The sequence below is a fragment of the Sinohyriopsis cumingii genome, chromosome 10, assembly GCF_028554795.1.
Source record: "Sinohyriopsis cumingii isolate HCF-2022 chromosome 10, ASM2855479v2, whole genome shotgun sequence".
NCBI classification, from domain to species: domain Eukaryota; kingdom Metazoa; phylum Mollusca; class Bivalvia; order Unionida; family Unionidae; genus Sinohyriopsis; species Sinohyriopsis cumingii.
This window is the reverse complement of record NC_142970.1, coordinates 44,414,071-44,433,510: the sequence shown is the minus strand read 5'-3', so window position 1 is coordinate 44,433,510 and position 19,440 is coordinate 44,414,071. Positions and strand designations below refer to the sequence as shown.

General features: G+C 34.7%; 1 protein-coding gene across 5 annotated transcripts in view; it reads left to right on the top strand.

The window, feature by feature from the left end:
- Positions 1–19,440, top strand: part of LOC149789953 (uncharacterized) — a 173,515-nt gene that overhangs the window by 115,435 nt on the left and 38,640 nt on the right. For 4 of the 5 annotated variants that reach the window (XM_089972031.1, XM_089972029.1, XM_089972030.1 and 1 more), the window contains 2 exons: positions 2,162–2,270; positions 6,489–6,571. In XM_089972031.1, coding sequence (XP_089828157.1) covers positions 2,162–2,270; positions 6,489–6,571 — 192 coding nt within the window. Of the gene's footprint in view, positions 1–485; positions 821–2,161; positions 2,271–6,488; positions 6,572–19,440 lie in introns of those variants that run through there. The other variant, XM_089972033.1, reaches the window with a different exon arrangement.

The window sequence follows — 19,440 nt, the reverse complement described above, 5'->3', positions numbered from 1 at the left end:
TTTTCTCACTGTTTAATGGTCTAAGCTCTATAGTTCAATAAACATCAGAATCACACTCGTTGATCTCGAACATAGCGATGTCATCAATCCATTAAGTATGCCTAAAGCATTCCCGTCAGGTGTTTTTAAAATCTCTTGCATCTGGTGTTGAGACTGGACTTAACACCAAGAACTGATTCAGTTTTAAAGATTGATCCATTAAATAATTCCATTAAAACCTTGAAACTCGCTCATATCTGAATCAGAATCCATCTTTGTTTATCTTAACTACACAAGAGTCCTAAAGTGCAAGAAAGCACTTCCTGTGTCTAAATTTAACTTATTAAGTTTCAAATGTGAAACAAATTTTGGTGTAAAGAGGTCTCTTGTTGGTTAGGATAATTTAAGATATGTAAACTTCGGTACTGTCAGCCAATCAACATTTAGTTAACAATGCTGAATGGTGTTCTCATCTAGAATTTCGAGTAGTTTTGGAATACTGTAGAAGCATACATGCTCAGTATACAGCATGTGTTATATCAACACTGTATGTAAGCCGCAGAGGCGTTGAAGAGCTATTGAAACGGTGACACATATAAATTATTCAGATTTATGATATAAAGAAAGCTAGCAAGTGCAAGTTTGTGGTAAACAAATCATGGATTGTTGGGCAATAAACAATCAGCTAATCTGAAACGAAATTATTGTTGGTGACATCGCAAGTTGCTGAAACACACAATACTGTGATGGAATGGACCAAATTTCATACAGTTATGGAATTGTCACCTGTAATGACAACATTACCCGTATATATGGATGCAATCGTTGACCGTCTGATCAGGTAATTGTATTTGACACTCTTGCGTTAATTTACAAAATATGACAACGGAGAAGGGTCATTTCCCTTTACCAGGGGTCATCTCAAAATCTTTCTGCACGACTACAACACGTGAGACTGAAATCAGCTGATTGAAGGCATAGCAGTGTATGATATGCATTAACAGTATATTTGAGATCATGTATTTCAATATTTTATATGACAACTGCCTACTCAGTACGTGGTATAAAATGTTTTTTAAAGGAACATTTCCTCATGAATTTATGTTGAAAATCAACACTTTTGTGCTGTTATGAAAAAAGTATGTAGCAGTTTTTGAATCCACCTTTACATAGTGATGCTATAACTGTGATCATACTTAAAGTTCTGATTAGAGGAAACTACTCTTTACATAATATTCCATCTTTTTTGCCATATTTTCTGATAATATGTTTATATTTAAAATGATGATTGTCATAACAATTAAAAGCAATTTACTCCCAAAATGTAACTAGTTATTAAATTGGCTGGATTTGCAAAGTATCAGTAAATAATACCTTTAGTTCAACATCAATATTATTGTTAGGAGTGTATATATAAATTCTTCGATACTGTCATACTTTTGAAACTTAGTTATTGCTGCATATAAGAACATAACACAAGATGGCCCAAGTGAAGGTTAAAATTATACATCTAGGGAAGGCAATCACAAACACAATTTAGAGTTATTTCTCTTTTTTAGTGTCACTACAATAATGGTTTGGTTTAATTCAATGGTCTCTATGGGGACAGTTCTTGACACAAAGAGTTCTTTTTGGTGAGGTGTGCCAAATCTGGCCCATGAATTGTTTATGGCATTTTCAGACACGAATTATGGGAAAATCATGCTCACTGTGCACCTGAATACATGTCAGTCATTTAGCCATTAATATAGGTAAGCTATTTTTCTCTTCTTTCCAGCACTGATTTGACATTAAAATGTCTCTATTCACCTTCCACAAGTGTATTTCCATGACAGTCCCCAACCTGGACAATTGATAACACTAGATACATTTTAAAACTACCATCTGTCACTGCCAATCAGATTTCTTCATAGCTGCAATTAGGTAACTGTGTCTTATTTAGAATACAAATGAGTCGATTCAGTTGAATCCAGTTTAAAAACTTAAGAAGTAAATGCCATGGAATGAATTTGCCAATTGCAGTTGATTTTTTGTAGTTCCCACTGAATGCATGTGCTTCAAGCAAGTTATATGAGTAAAACTGGAATTATTGATGCAAACTCTGAGGTTGTATCCCAGAGCATTGTGATTCTGTACATTAAGTTTTGCCATAGTTTACCAGTGATTTCTGTTTGACATCTAGGTTGATAAAGGGCAGTCAAGCGTAAAGACGGAAATGACTCCATCTGGACCAAACCATGATGACACTGAATCTGGACCAACCCCTGAAGACTCTGAAGATGAGAAACAAGGTAATGGTGACTACATGATATTGTTACATGTATAAGACTCAATGAATTTAGGTTCTTCACCATAATTGTGTATAACAAATTGAGAATTGTACAGGCCTGCCTATATTAGGTACATTTATGTGACTTACATAAATACAGTTTGTTGCATACAACCAATATATGAAAGTAAAGCAGGGGGAATACAGTAGTTTGTAAAACATTTATTAGACATCCATTATTTTGATATGCATCAATCCATATTTGGTATTCTATTTTGTATTTTGAAGTGCATATAATATAACAATTACACTCACTGACAAATGGTACACTTTTTTAAGAAAAACTCTTGATTACAAATTGTTTAGGTAGCAATTTAAATGTTTTTACATGTGTTTCCCTAGGTTCATCCTCCATCAGTTATACTGGCTACCATCATATGCTAAAAATGGCATTACACCCACAACAACAACATCAACAACAAGATGACATGTAATCTGTCCATGAGCACATGTTTTCTTATTATTACTCACCGAAAACTACATGGAGGATTGCTATGAAACTGTATCCACACATTCATCATGGAGGATTGCTATGAAACTGTATCCACACATTCATCATCTGGCATAAGTTGTTGCTAAATGAGAATGGTGCTACTGATTGGATGGTCATATTAACATGACATTTTTACTACAGGGTTTCTAATGATATATAATTAGTCCTAAGACACAATTATGCCATAATATCCAGTATAGCTGTCATGGCAGCTTTTCTGAAAATCTTGTCACCACGTCTTCTGAAAGAAAGTCATCTCAACGTCAGATTTTACAAGAAGTGTTTATATGATGACTACTAATTGGTCTTAACCATACATGTGACAGAAAAGACAGATCATGAAAGCCTTGACCTTAAAAGAGGGAGAATGGTTTCAACCTGATTTTTAGCAAATATGGAAATGGCAAAAGCAAATTAAAGCTGTTGAACAAGTTTACATTTTCTAATTTTAAAATATGTATATCAACTCAGCAAGTCAGTCCTTTCACAGTGACTTGTTCCCCTCCATACTTCTCGTGTCAGCCTGAATTTCCATGAGAATGGAAATGACCCTTTTGTCTCCATCAAAATCTGGCAATATCAAAACAACTCTATGGCAATGTCTGTATGACTATATGGCAATGTCTGTATAATTCTATGACAATGCATGTACAACTCTATGGCAATGTATGTGCGACTCTATGGCAATGTATGTACAACTTGGTAAATATCAGTATACTGGTACAACTTGACCACAAATCAACCCACAAGGTTAACACAAATATTAAGGACTCTTCTTGACCACATTTATACCAACCTGCCAGACAGTGTGGCATATGCTGATGTAATGAATGTTGATCTTAGTGACCACTACCCTACTTTTCTGACAAAATAGGTAAATTGCAAGACAGTCTATTTGCTGGCATCTTTTTTTATCATCATCATCGCTGTCACCAGTGACAATAATGACAATCAAGCCCAGAAAATGATTATCAGCCGATAGAATTATAGACAAGGACGAAGACGCCATTCAACCTAGGCATTGCGGATTACAAAGGCATTTATTGAAAGTACATTAGTATGCATTACAAAGGATTAAATCAAGGTCATTGGTTTTTATGTCAGTTTTTAGAATGCAGTTGTTAGTATTGAATGCTTATTTCTGTCAGACACATTACATAATCAGATTACATTATGAATAACTACAGATTCTGCCTCATATGTATCCAGCCCTGCCAGAAAGATGAAAAATGTATTTATCTATATTATGTAGAAGAAGGGAAGCAACTTTTACAGGTTAGCTTCCCATTCTACCAGCTCAGTGGCCAAGTTTTTAACTTAAATTTAATCATCCACATTTCTTGTTCAGTAGTACAGTAAGTTATAAGGTTTGTATATGGTGCATACAACATTTTTGTAAAATCTGGTGAAATTAATAGTTTTAAAGTTATCACTACTTATAAATTATTAGACTTCTAAGTTGTTTCAATAACACATTCAATTTTATTTCATTTTGTATAAATATATTTCTTGTTTGCACTTGTTTGTGCCCCCCCCCCCATTATTAAAGAGATGACAACCAAGCGTGAGTAGTGTAAATATTTAAGGCCATAGAGTATGGAGACAAGACATATATATGCATTCAATTGCTCGTTTGTACACACATGAAAATATCCATTCCAGTGTTTTGAACAGCAGCGCCAGGGCTGCAAAACTGAGCATAGGTATTAGTTGTGGTCTTCCAGTGCATTATAAAATTGTAGATCTTGGTCTTGGTCTTCCCGTTCATTATGCGATTGTAGATCTTGGTCGTGGTCGTCCTGTGCATTATATAATTGTAGATCTTGGTCATGGCTTTCCCTTGCATTATACAATTGTAGATCTTGGTCGTGGCCTTCCCTTGCATTATACAATTGTAGATCTTCGTCTTGGTCTTCCCGTGCATTATACAACTGTATATATTGGTCATGTTCTTCCCGTTCATTATTCAATTCTAGATCTTTCTTGTGGTTTTCCCGTGCATTATATAATTGTAGATCTTGGTCGTGGTCGTCCCATGCATTATACAGTGGTAGGTCTTGGTCGTGGTCTTCCCGTTCATTATACAATTGTAGATCTTGGTTGTGGTCTTCCTGTGCATTATATAATAGTAACCATTATATAATAGTAACTCTTGGTCTTGGTAAGGTAACATACATTAACAAAACAACTCACTTAGGGAATAGGCTAATTTTGCATTGCAGCATTATTCGTGTCTGATAGATTGATTAGTCTCATGATATCAATATGCCCTTGTGATCCTCCTAAGATGCAGAAACAGAACCAAAACAAATGGTTTCCATGAATACAGTGGAGTGATTGATTACTTGTATGGATGATGTCAAGATGTCCTCTCCACCTGCCATGAAAGATCTGGACACAGTGATCAGTCCTTGAATAGAGCACAAGCGTTCATTAGTCTCATGAGTGTGTATGCATTAACATATGGTACAGATGGACAGACAGCCTGTGGGAACCATAACGCACTAGCCAGATATACTGTAAAGCATAGTGTCTTATATGAATAAGCCGTGTATGATTTGATCCACATAAACAAACCACATAGCAAGCTGGCAGTACTAACTGTACCACAAGTCGGTCCATCCAAATGAAGACGCCATGTACTTTTACAGAAGTCTGTTACTTCAGACTGGTGGGGTGGCTAACCAATTGACTCAACTGACCATTCCTATTAAATTCATAGTCAACTGGCATTAAGTATGAAGTCATATCACTTAACCAAACAGGATTTACAGATATGTTTAAATGGCATTTGATGCGAAGGTGATATGTTAAAGTTCATGGACACCAGTTTAGTCTGTACAATATTATCATCCAGTCTTTAAGAATCCACTCTAAAATGTGACCTTGTTTATGTTTATGGGTGATTTGGCTAATTGACTGTTTGATGTTGTAAATGTAAATAGACTAGTTTTGATTTGTATGGGTTTCAAGAACAGTGCAATTGAAACTTGAAATCTCCAAGAATAAATGTGCTGCCACCTTTTGAATTTCCATACTTCAGGAGGTAAAATATATTCATTCAGCTTATTTTCTGAGTAGAGGAGGTTGGTAGAGGCAGACAGCATGGACTAACTTTTGTGTCGTTGTGAGGTTTGTAGCATTTCAAATGATTTTTGGTCAGAATCGAAAGTTGTAGTGTAATCCATGGATTATGGAGTTCATTGCAATGAGAGCATTCCCACCTCATCGGGATTGGCATGGGAACAACTTCATAGAGTAACAGGATGGTATTAGATGGGCACACTTTGGCTTGTTTAGTCATGTTAATGTTAGGAAGAAAGACATTGATACCCTGGCCATTAATAAAGTTGACTGTGTATGTGTGCCTTTCTGGTGGTCCTACTGATTTGGCATCGCATAGTGCAAGACACAGCAGTTGCTCACATTTCAAGGTTGAAAATTGAAGAGGAATTCGAATTCAGCTTATCCAAAGTAATGGTCAGGTTTTCAAACTGCTGTGAAGGGTTGGGCCTAAGGGAGATAACAGTAATTTTATCCCTGTTCTTTGCTGGATAGCTTTGAAATATTTGTTTGCTGCCATTTAAATTTAAAAATTTAACTGTAGTCATTGATTTATAATTAATTTAACAAATATCCTCATTCATTGTTGTGGTGGAAGATGGCATGTTATTTTTACATTTGTAGATCATAAAGCTACAGAAGTTCTAATGAGTGATGAAGGAAATACTGCCTTTGAGGAGACATCCACACAGATTGTACAGGAAATTGTAAGTATTTCTTAATTGATGCATGTATCAGATAGTTTACCTGTGTGTTAGTTCACTTCGTATGCAACATATCACAACACACCTGTGATTTGGATTGGTAATATATAAATATAATGCTATTCAAGCATACACATAATTATATGGCTGATTGTATTCAAGAATTTCCCCTCTCTATTTGAATGACTGGAAGAAATTTTTGAAATATAACAGGAAACAATAAAGACAAGTATAAAGCATGAAAATAATACTTATGATTGCAGTGGATTTGACTGACACTTTTTATGCTTAATGTTACTACATACATTGGTATCTGGTCAGCTTAATCATGCTTAGTGTTACTACATACATTGGTATCTGATCAGTTTAATCATGCTTAATGCTACTACAGACATTGGTATCTGGTCAGCTTAATCATGCTTAGTGTTACTACAGACATTGGTATCTGGTCAGCTTAATCATGCTTAGTGTTACTACAGACATTGGTATCTGGTCAGCTTAATCATGCTTAGTGCTACTACATACATTGGTATCTGGTCAGATTAATCATGCTAAAGTTATGGTAAAAGTAGAAATTAAAATCAGGGTTTGTTTAAACCTGATGCAGATAGAACTTCATTGTGTTCTTCAAGTCCGTATTATGTGTACCACAAAAGTGTGTCGCAGAATGTCCAGAAAATGTTTTATTTTTACCTTGGTTAAGTGTGCCAACAAGGTATGACATTTTATCCCAATCAACCTTTCTGAGAAATTCATTTAATATTCAAACAGTTAAAATAGGCACTAAAAAGGTGTGTTTAGACAGGTTTTAGTGATTAAGCCAAGTTTTTTGAATGACTGAAATACCATATATACTCGAGTATAAGCCTATTCGCGTATAAGCCGACCCATTAGCTGAATAGATAAAAATATTAAAAAGTGCATGTCTCGCGTATAAGCCGACCTATAAGTTCTAGACTACATCACAAGATGCACAAAGTGATTTCTAAATACATTTAATTAGGAAATCACTTTACTAACATACATATTATCATCAAACTTAACGAAAATGAAAGTAAGAACGCAAATTTATGTTTTAAAAAAAACAATTTATCTTCAATGTTAAGTCTTAATTGCAATAAAAAAATCCCCATTCTAAAATCATGAATTATAAAAGTTCTATCACTTTTAGAATCCTTCAAAAGCTGGCTCGGTATCGGAATTGCCAAACAGTTCATAAAACTCTGCTTTTGTTATGGGCCTGCTGTCATCGTATATGTCGTCATTGTCATTATGGTCATCCGATCGTGTGTCGTTCTCCTCATTCTCTTCGTCATTGTCGGATTCAAATATGGCATCATCCTCAGTTCCATCCATGGCATTGCTGATACAGTACTTTCGAAATGATTTTGCAATCATTTCCGATTAAATTGAGTCCCATGCGTCTCTGACCCACTTGGCGACCAAGTCGATGTCTCCAGCCTCATTAAATTCCCACCTTTTGTCATCTTCACAGCGCCCGAACAAACCCATTCGGATCGCATTTTTGTAACTTGTCCTTAAATGGCTTGTTAAGGCAGACATCAAGAGGTTGTACACTGATTTTAAACCTCCTTGTATCACAGCTAATCTTGTTTTAATTTCCTTGCGGCCTTTTTGACTTCATCTGTCTTGTGTGCTCGAAACATGTCCCAGACAAGCATTGAAGGTTTCTGAACAAGTGCACCTGGTTTTTTGTTCCAGAATTTCTCCAACCTTTCAGTCATTCCACTTTCATCCATCCATCCCTTTTCATGTGCACGAATGATGACACCAGCAGGAAATTTCATGCTTTTAGGCAGTGTCTTCGTTTTAAAAATGATGACATGAGGCAGCTTTGATCCATCAACGAAACAGGCCAAACCAACCGTGAAATTTGTTTTTTCATGGCCTGTCGATTTTATCAGAACAGTTTTCTTCTCCAACAGCATTGACTGTTTTATTGCTTGGTAAGTCAAAGGTCATAGGCGTCTCATCCATATTTCCGATTTGTGATAGTTCGAACGAGCACTCCTTTCTGTGTTTAATGATGAACTGCTGAAATGATTCCATTTTTTCTTCCAAGTCTTTTGGTAGCAAATGTGTTATCTTCGTTCGCTGCCTGATACAGAAACCATGCTGGTTCATAAAATGAGAACACCAACCAGCTGATGCAACACGTTTTGAATCTGTCATCTTATATTTGTCATCAGCACACAGACGAATTGCAGTTCGTGTGACAATGTATCCATTTTGTCGACATTTACTTACAAAATCACTGAGTTCTTTCTCCAATTCAGGGAAAGAGGCGATCCCAGTCCGACGAGCCTTCTTGATTCTTGGAATTTTTTCTAATGCTGCTTTGCTTTTCCACCATTCCCGTACTTGCTTCTCATTCACACAAAATTCGCGTGCTGTAGCACAGTTGTTATTTGCTTCTGCATATTCAGTAACTTTAAGTTTGAATGCTGCATCATAAGCAGAACTCTTTCTGTTACTTCCAACACTATTCATTTTATCGTATTGAATATAAACTTCTTGAAAGATTAAACTGAACTAATTTCGTATAGTGGTTGTATACCATTTATACCTTATCCTGTAATTTTTTTTAAATGGTTGGTTATCAATTTGTATTGGATAATTATTTATTATTGGTTTTTTTTTGTGTTTTTTTAAAACTATGGGTTGTGTAATTCAGTGGACCAAATATGATTGGTTTCAGTGTGGACATTGTTCAAGTATTGTGACAGTTATAACTTTAAGCAGAAACCATTGTCCACTACCTTATCTCATTAAACAATACATCTGAGAGTCGATATGTATTAGTAAAGTCATTGGCATTGTGCAACAAAACAAAGCCATTATCCCTGAGGCATTTACCACAGATTAAGCATACCAGTAGTTACCTTGTAGCACTCTTCTGCTAACAAACCAGTTTGCTTTACAAGCAACTAAACAACAGTAGAAGATAAATTGTGGCTGCCATTTACTTCTAAAACACCTCTCAAAGAAATCCCACAAATTATATTTTTTACAATTATTCATGCAGGCTTGTATATTGCTACTTGCCTGTTATTTACCCTTTCTAAACATGCACACAACAAGCCCCTATGGAGCATCTCGCTATTGTTCCTTTAAGACTATCGTACTTTGAGCAGAAACCAAAGTTTCTAGTCTCGATACCAAAATGTTTGTGTCATAAATACCTTCATTAATGTAGATTCTTTTCATATTTACACTGAAATAAGCTGGCGTGCCTTTCTATGGTACCGTAGAGTTTAATGATTACTGATTAGCTGAGGGTTAAATACTTGCCTAAGAGGTTACTAATATGGCAGTTCTTTTGGAAAATACACATACCACCAGTGGCTCAAATAACATTAATTTACATACTTTAAGTCTGTAATTAATTCTTATACTACTTGTTGAGAAGTAAAGTCTGTTGTTGCAATGGCACGTACAAAGCAAACCAGGAAATGTGGAGATTGATCACATCTAACTGTAAGCACCTTTGCACCTTTACACCATTTGTTTCATTTGTTCCTTTTTTCCCCTTGTGGGATTTTTTCAATGTATTTTTGTCTTTTAATCATTATTTGCAATTTTTGTATTTAGAGACTTGATCTCCAAAGGGGTTTTAGTCTATTGTGATTTTCGACAGAATTTTTCTTTATTACATGCGCATGTCTAGAGGGATTAACTGCCCTCTGAATTAGATAGTTCAGTTTTAAGAGTGAGGGAAATGTATAATGGTGTGAGACCCACGTAGTGAGAATTACTCAGTCAAAGCAGGAGCTGGGAATTATCAAGTCGGCCCAAAGAGATAAAATAAGTAGATATTAAAACCCAGGTATTAGATACGGTGTTCAGGGAATACCATCTCCTAGGATGCAAAGATTTAGACTTTGACTCAGCACCAAATGTCCCCAGGCAGGGGGAAATACTCTTAGTATTAAATGCAATGGGGATAGATATAAGAAAGATAGAAGGCTTGCAAAATATGGGATACAAGAAGTATAAGTTATATCCCCGCCAATATGACACACAATTACTGACAGTTAACTCTATAGAGGTTAAAGGTGTGGTGGCCCAAATTAGGGAGCCCCCTCTCTTTACTACGGATATAGAGGCGAAGTTAGTAGGAGTACATGTGTCAGGACTCCCCCTAGAAGTAGAAACTCGAGAGTTAGTAAGGAAAGTAGAAAACAGACTGAAGGCAATAGTAACCACGCACAAAATGGCAACTGTCTGGGGTGCGGATCTTGATTATGACAAAAGAAGAAGCCAAGAAGTTACCTACCTTCTTTTATGTAATGGGGTTTCGTTTGAAGAGCTGGTATAGGGGAAGTGAAAATGATAGGAAATGCCCCAAATGTTTCCAAACAGCACCAGCCTGCTTAGCAACAAACAGCGACAGCTGCAGCAACATATGCAAGTAAGGCTGAACCAAGCAACAATATGTCCCCCAAAACGATTGAAATTGATCAGATCAACAGAGCAGATTAGAAAGGAAAGAACGAACACTGTACAAGAAGTTACTAAACAAGGGGAAGAGCAAATATAGGCAACACCAACAACACAATAGGACCAAAACGTCACAATTGTAGATGAATCTCAAATAGATCAGGAGTGGGGTCAATTTTTTAGTCCAAATAATACAGGGAAAATGAAGACCCCTGGTAAAGAAACTGTGACAACAAGTAACAAATACACAATCCTACAGGAGGAGGGAGAAACCATACAGGAGGAGGAGTAGAAGGGGGGAGGATGATGAAAAGACAGATATGTCTGATCTGGCCCCTTTAACATGCTCCACACCCTTACCTAACAAAAAATTGAGAAAGATGAAAGCTGCATCGGGGTCTCCATCATCACAAGAGGGAACTCTTGATGAGTAAAAAGATGACACCCCGAAAACTGCACATGCTAGAAATGAAGCCAACCTAATGAAATTAAGGATGAAAAAGAAAAGACTGAAACACAGTGATGGATCTAACAATATGAGCAGTGACGAAAAAACAATGGATGAAAGCAACAATGGAAATGACAGCAACAGTGAAGACTTTGAAACAGGGACGGAATACGACAGTGCTACGGACAGAGGAATGGAAATGGAGACCGAAATGGAAGCTGAGAACTTGACTGATCAAACAAATAAAACTGACGAAGAAACGTTAGAAACACCAACAGAAAGCATAACAGGGGGAGACCGAGTGCCCCCCCCCCCCCACTCATAGATTTAAACTAATTAACTAACCGGAAATACTTAAACCATTATTTAACATATCTAGCATTTATCACACTAAATTATAATGTACATACAACCAAAATAGCAGCAACCTGGGGAAACGACAAAAATGGAAGGAAAAAACATCCATCTTTTGTCAATAAACGTTAATGGAATTAATAGGGATACAATTTTAATTTTAAGCACTATAACCCAATATAATGATTTTCATAAAAGAGTCAAACAATGGTTTCACAAAAGACTTAATATCCTTATGTGAAGAGAAAATGAATGGGATTGTGATTTTAAATAATTATGTTAGAAAAGACACAAGAGGGGTGGTGGCGGTAGTGATAAATAGTTAAAAAGGGTGTAAATGGGAGAGAAGAGAGGAGTGATAATTTTTTAAAGGGAGGTTACTACATATAGTTATCAAAAGTGTACATTTTATTAATGTTTATATACCAGCAAATAAGTACCAAAAACAGCAATTTGTAGAAAAACTATCAAATTACTTAGAGAAATATACTATGGAGGATCTTGTTTTAGGGGGAGATTTCAATTGGGTGGGGGATTCCACTGATATAATAGGGTCCTTAACAACAAATGACATGAGATTTAGACCTGAAATGGATTTTATTTTAAAAAAATCATATATATATATATATATATATATATAAAATAAACAACACCAACATGTAGAATGTGTGACCGGTTTCGCTTTAATGCTTCATCAGACTGAATTCAATATCTTGCTTACGTCATTAAATATGTTGTTTCTTAGTGATGAATGAAATAAACAATATGACATAAACAAGATGACGTCATAGCTTACATTTTTAACATAATCATCTTATACTTTAACGAATAATTTACATGGAGATGTGCATATACAGCAAAGATTAATGATATCTTAATACATATAAATATATAAAACTGGATCTTAAAGATACATATATCTCTACTGATAACTACATAAAAGTTTATTAATAGAGATAAACAGTTTTAGTAACATTTATATTATGTGTAATGCACACTTATTAGAGGCAAAAGGTATTAGAGGTTTTTACATATCATTATGTAAAAATGGGATACCATATAGTCAAGCAAAAAGATACAGAAGAATTATTTCGGATGATGCTGTTTTTAAATCATCTTTGACAGAGCTAGGTCAACATTTTCTAAATAGAAACTACCCCATTGATATCATTAATACTGCTTTCCGAAATGTATCTTCTCTTACACAGCTTGATTCTTTACAATATAAAATCAAAAGTAAAAATGAAGATATCGTTCCTTTTGTTATTGAATATAATCCAAGTTTGCCTAATATAGGTAAAATTATCAATAAATATTGGGATTTATTAAACTTATCATGTAAATCAAGTGTTAAATCGCTACACGAAAGCAAACCTACACTTGCTTATAAAAGGACTAAAAATCTTAAAGATTTCCTAACTAATTCTAAATTAGAAAAACCATCATATAAAATAGGATCATCAACTAAATGTAATAGACCTAGATGTTCACACTGTTCATTTATTAATGAAAATACTTCTTTCAATAGTAATAATATGAAAGAAACTTTTAATATGCGTTGTGATATTAATTGTGCAACATCAAATGTTATTTATTTGATAACATGCAAAAAATGTGGCATCCAATATGTTGGACAAACCAGTCAACAACTATCTAAACGTATGAACCAACACAGATCAGATATAAAAAATTATATCGATCAATCATTTTCATCTCATGTTGCCGCACATTTTAACAAAAATTCCCATACATTGCAAGATTTCTCCTTCCAACCTATTGTTAAAACTGATCCTGAAATGGAACGTCTACTAAAGGAAACCTATTGGATTCACCGTCTTAATATGGTATATCCAAAAGGTCTAAATTCAAAAACACTATATGACATTAAGTGACATTTTTTTTTCTTCTGAATTATGTCCCTTGTGTATAATTAGATATGATTATTCAACTTTGCAAAAATAATTTAATTGGTAAAAGTAGAATCTAATAACATAAAAATAAGTATACTAACTCTATAAAAATGAAATTGCAGTTGTAAATGAAGTTTCTTTACAAAGTATTTAATTATTTATAAAATACTTCATAGCAAGCATTATGAACACCATATTTTTATACATATTTTTTATTATATAAATTGAGTTCTAATAACATACTTAATAGCTGAACAAATTATATTAGTACATATATTTTATGTGTTTATCTAATTTTATTTTTATTTATTAATGTTTTATCTTTATTTTGTTCTTCTTTACATTCTCTTTTCTATTTATTTATTTTCTATACTACTAATTAGTGTGCACTACACATAATATAAATGTTACTAAAACTGTTTATCTCTATTAATAAATTTATTTATATATATATATATATATATGAAATTGAACATGCTTAAAAGGGAATTTACATATGAATCCAAAATAGGAAATGGGAGCAGATTGGACAAATTTTTTGCAACACACTTTGAGAAAAATATGTATAAAAATACAGGTATATTTAATTATAAAATATCAGATCATAAACTTATTTACTTGGACTTAGAGATTAAAAGTAGAACTAAATGGGGTAAGGGGAAATGGAAATTTAATAATAACATTTTAGAAGAGCCAAAATTCAGTAAGGAAATTAAAGAGGATATAAAAATTTTAGAAACAAGGGGAACCGTGACATAATTGAAGAATGGGATAATTTAAAGAAAAAATTTAAAAGGAAAGCAATTATATTCTCAAGAATAAGGATATAATTAAAATGGAAAAAGAAGGAATTGAAAATTATTTTTTAAAAAGGGTATGATGCCAGAAAGAGAAAACATTTTAAGAGAGAAGTTAAGTAATATATTGGAGGATGAAAGAAAAGGAAGAGAACTAAAAGCTGGGAAATTTACTCAAATTTATTTTAAAAAAGCAGATGGACTGTATAAAAGAGAAGAATTGAGGAGGGGAGGGGAATTTTGTTAAGACAGTTTAAAACTAGGAAATAACAAGAAAACATCCGATAAAAATAAAATTTTAGATCACATTAAGGAATACTACACCAAATTATACCAATCTCAAGAAATAGACAACACTACGATAGATGAATATTTACAAGGAATAGAATGCGAGATATCATCAGATCATAAAAACGTATGTGATGATTTCATCTCGACACATGAAATTACAAGTGTAATTAACAATGTACCTAAAGGGAAATCACCAGGTAGAGATGGTCTCACCGCGGAATTATATTTCAAGTTTTGTGGCGAGTTGTTGCCCATACTAGAATGGTTGTATACTAATATATTACTAAGAAATGATACAATGACAAGCAGTATGAGGGAGGGGACAATCATATTGATATATAAAGGGAAAGGAGATAGGGAAGATTTTTAAAAAAAGTGTAGGCCCATCTCCCTCCTAAATACAGACTATAAGATATTAAGTAAGATATTAGCAGACCACGTAAAAAAAAGGAATGGATAAAATAATCAAGAGAAATCAGACATGTGTGGCAAAAGGGAGGGAAATTCAAAATAATATTTTAAGCATTAAGACAATTATAATAGACTTTATAAATGATTCTGGACAGAAAGGGGGTATGCTACTTTTCGACCAGGAAAAAGCCTTTGATAGATTTGAACACAACTATAAACAGAAGGTCTTGGAGAAATTTGAATTTGGAAAAAATTTCCAAAAATGGACAAAAATCCTGTACAGCGGAATAACTTCAAGAGTACAGGTAAATGGAGCCAATACAGGTAAATTTGATATTAAAAGATCTGTGAGGCAAGGATGCCCCCTATCAATGCAATATGTAATTGCAACAGAAATCCTAAGTATAAAAATAAGACTAAACAACAAAATTGAAAGTTCTAAACATCAGAGAAGAGGTGAAAATGCTACAGCATGCAGACGATTGCACAAACTTTATCAAGGATCCCAATTCCTTTAAGCACCTTGTAAAGGAATTCGAAGAATTCAGTAAGGCGTCAGGATCCCAAATCAACCATGACAAAATGGAAATTTTAAAAATAGGGAAGTGGCAGGGGAACAACTTTGGGTTACCACCACAACAAATTAAGGTAAAGGTTAAAGCTTTAGGAATATACTTTGGTAAAGATGAAGAAAAGGAAAACTGTAACCAAATCAAAATTAAAATAAATGAAAATGTGAACATCTGAGTGCTTATGCCACTATGCCTCATGGAACGGGCCCAGGTGGCCAAAACATACATGTATGCTAATATTAATTATATTTTAAAATCTATAGACATTAAAAATGAGACACTGCACAAAAGTGATAGCTGTATTATTGATTATGTATGGTATTTAAAAGCCCACAATGTTAACAAGGAAACAATTTATAGAGCAAGAGAATGGGGGGGGGGGGCTAGCAATACCTAGTCCCTTAATTATTAAATGTGCAAATATAATTAACAGGTTTAAAAGGTAACAAACAGAGCCAAAACTACCATGGGAGGGGTTGTATATATATATTGGTTTGGGTTTTCAATGAAACATAAAAAAGACATATATCAAAATAATAAACTAATGAAACAACTAGAAATACCAAGAAGATTTAGGAGTATCAAAGACCTATCACTTAAATATAGAGACAAAAAAGAACTTTGGGAATCTGATGGAAAAAAACACCTACAAATGGATAAGAGAAGACATTATTTGTAAGATAAAAAGCAATGTAGAGATGGAGAAAATGCATGTAAACTGGAAAAGGGCTCGGGGGCACTGGATAAAACTAATCTGCATTAAAATACAAAGCCTCTTCTTCAAATACATGCATGATGCGTGTTTGACAGGAGAGGTAGCAGTGAGGCGGCATATGGTCAGAGTACCGCCTCAATGCCCACTGTGCAAAAGCAACCCACATTTACCAAAGTTCACACCATATTCCAGTGCGAAAATAGGAAGACTCAAAAAATGCAAATAATTAATGAAATAAGTAAAAAAGAGATATACAAACCGCAAAACATCCGATACTTAGACGGGAATTATGATAAGAAAACTTTATACAAAAATTACAAATTTCATAATAGATACGATGAAAGCTTGTGGAGAGGTAATTGTTATTGGACGGGGCTGACGAAAGCGTGAAAAGAAGAGGGGAGATAGGGGCAAGGGAAGATCACCCCATAAGGTTAGATTAACGAAAGCGGACCTTTTCCCTCATACTTGACCCCTGGCTTGGATCCCGCAGCGGACAGTGCCTTACCTTTATTTCATAATTTCTAAATTTAGTGTAAATTATTTATATATCTTTATTTTAAAAGAAACATAACGTAGGAAATTTAGAGGGAGGAACACAGGGTAAGTACAGGTCGAGTATGTCTTGGGGCTATGTCACAAGGTGCCACGTGAAGTGAACAGGCCCATGAAAGAGCTTGGAAACCTTCCATATAGAACACTTAACAGGCACACACGAAACAAGGGTTAGGATATAAGGAAGTAGGATTTTAATTTCTAAGTATCTTCTACCTCTTCTACCTTTTCCCGTACTGTATTGTCTACTAAACCTCTCTCTCGAGGGATACTTTAAAATATTTTGGTAACTTTGGCTGTTACATAAATAAGAGATGACCTGCTCGAGATGGGAGAAAGAAAGTATGAACCCATTTCGAGAACAGTCAATCTCGTTTAAATAATGCGAGGAAATGACACAGAAAGCACTCACATAAAACACAAAGGATTTTAATTTATTATCATAATTATTACACCGTTCTACTTGCCAAAATTCGAAATCGAGATAAAAATTTAAACATACATCAATGGAGATTATATCCAATGAATGACAGGACAACTGGGTAAAAAATCTGATATCTGAATGCTGTCCCAACACTAAAACAATATAGAGCATACACACAATATAGCACATATACATAGCAACTGTGGAAACTAGGGAAGGATTTCCGAGTATGTGAGAAACCTCACCTGGATGAACAACCCTATAGAAACACTAGGGAACCGTAGAAATACCCTAACCAAAATATTTCTAAATAAATTTTCAATTCAAAATTCTTTTTATAAAATTAAGCAAGCAACATACATTTGGGGAATACAGAAACACATAACGTGTATGGATGTATTTACTAGTGAATGGACGTCTGTCAAATAGACGTCAAGTACTATAATCCATGTTCCATTCATTATCCTACCAGTTAAGTTAGAAAAAAAATATTTGTTTCACTTCACGACAGCACATATCATATGAGCCATGTGGCTTTATTAGGCGATCGATAATAACAATAAATACCAGTAATCGAGACAAAAAAGCTTTAAAATTGTTCAGACCCGCAGATAAGCTGACCCTCCTCCTTCCGGAGCCCCGAGTGGCCGAGTGGTCTAAAGCGCTCTCTGTTACGGATCGTTGCCATCTCTGCTGTCTGCTTGGGTTCGAGTCCAGGATTCGGCTAATGTGGGTATGTGAGAAAGTTTGCCAGTAGCTTCTCGTGGGTCAGTAGTTCTTCCTCGGGTTTTCCGGGTTCTTCATCCACCATTAATACTGGACACCATGCATAGCATATCGTGTGCTGAAAAATGGCGTTAAACCCCACAACAACAACAGCAACAACCATCCTCCTTCCAGGCTTTATTTTTTTCCAAAATTCGGATTATGCGCGATTATTTATTTACAATAGTCTTATAATGAAGAAACTTACTTTAAAGTCACTGAAACAAAGTATGGATTCTAATCCAATTCGAGTTATTTTATTAACAAGGTCACCATATTTACATGAGCAAGTCTGTGTTTTGATTCCATTCACCATCTTAGGAATTCACATATTTTTGAACACATGTATATAGTAGTTTTTCCTTATTATTTGTTCAGTTTGTTTTAGAAATATTATAAGTAGACATTGCATAGTTATTACTGAAATGGACTGATGTTGAAACAAGACAAGGATAATGAGCAGTCTTTCTGTTTGTTTACATTGAGAACTTCATTCGTTCTGAAACGCAAAGAAATGGCACCAATCGAGTTAGAACTTATAAATTAATGGATGAAATCACCAAATTTTGTGCATTTTTATTTAAAACCGGTAGGGGGGTACAAACAGGATACGCGACTGCTAGGGTGGTCTAGTTTTTAGAGCGTCTGCTCAGATGCTGGAGAACGTGGGTCGGATCCCCGGCTGAGTCATAGCAAAGACTTATAAAAATGGTACTAACAGCTGACTCGCTTGGCACTCAGCATTAAGAGGACTGGTCGGCCTGGTGTCAGGATAATGTGACTGGGTGGAATATCATCCTACATGTCTATGGCATGATGATCCAGTCCTAGACATCACTATAAACTGCCACTCTGCATATATCGTAGCGATATGACTGAACAATTGTTAAAGCTACATCAGAAATCCAAATCACACACACACACACACAGACAAACATGACAGGAGGGTATGTAAATACATGTTTTTTCTATACATGATGGAGAACTATCTATCTGTTGGTAATTAGGTTTTCTATACTTTATTTATCATTTATTCTTGAGTTTAATTCACAGACCAATTTCTTGGTGTCCTTTTAATAGGTTCAAGGCAAAATGGATAAAACTGTCAGGCTTTGTTCTGATATTTCCACGTTATGTAGCTGACCACCAGTCACATTAAGCCCCCACCT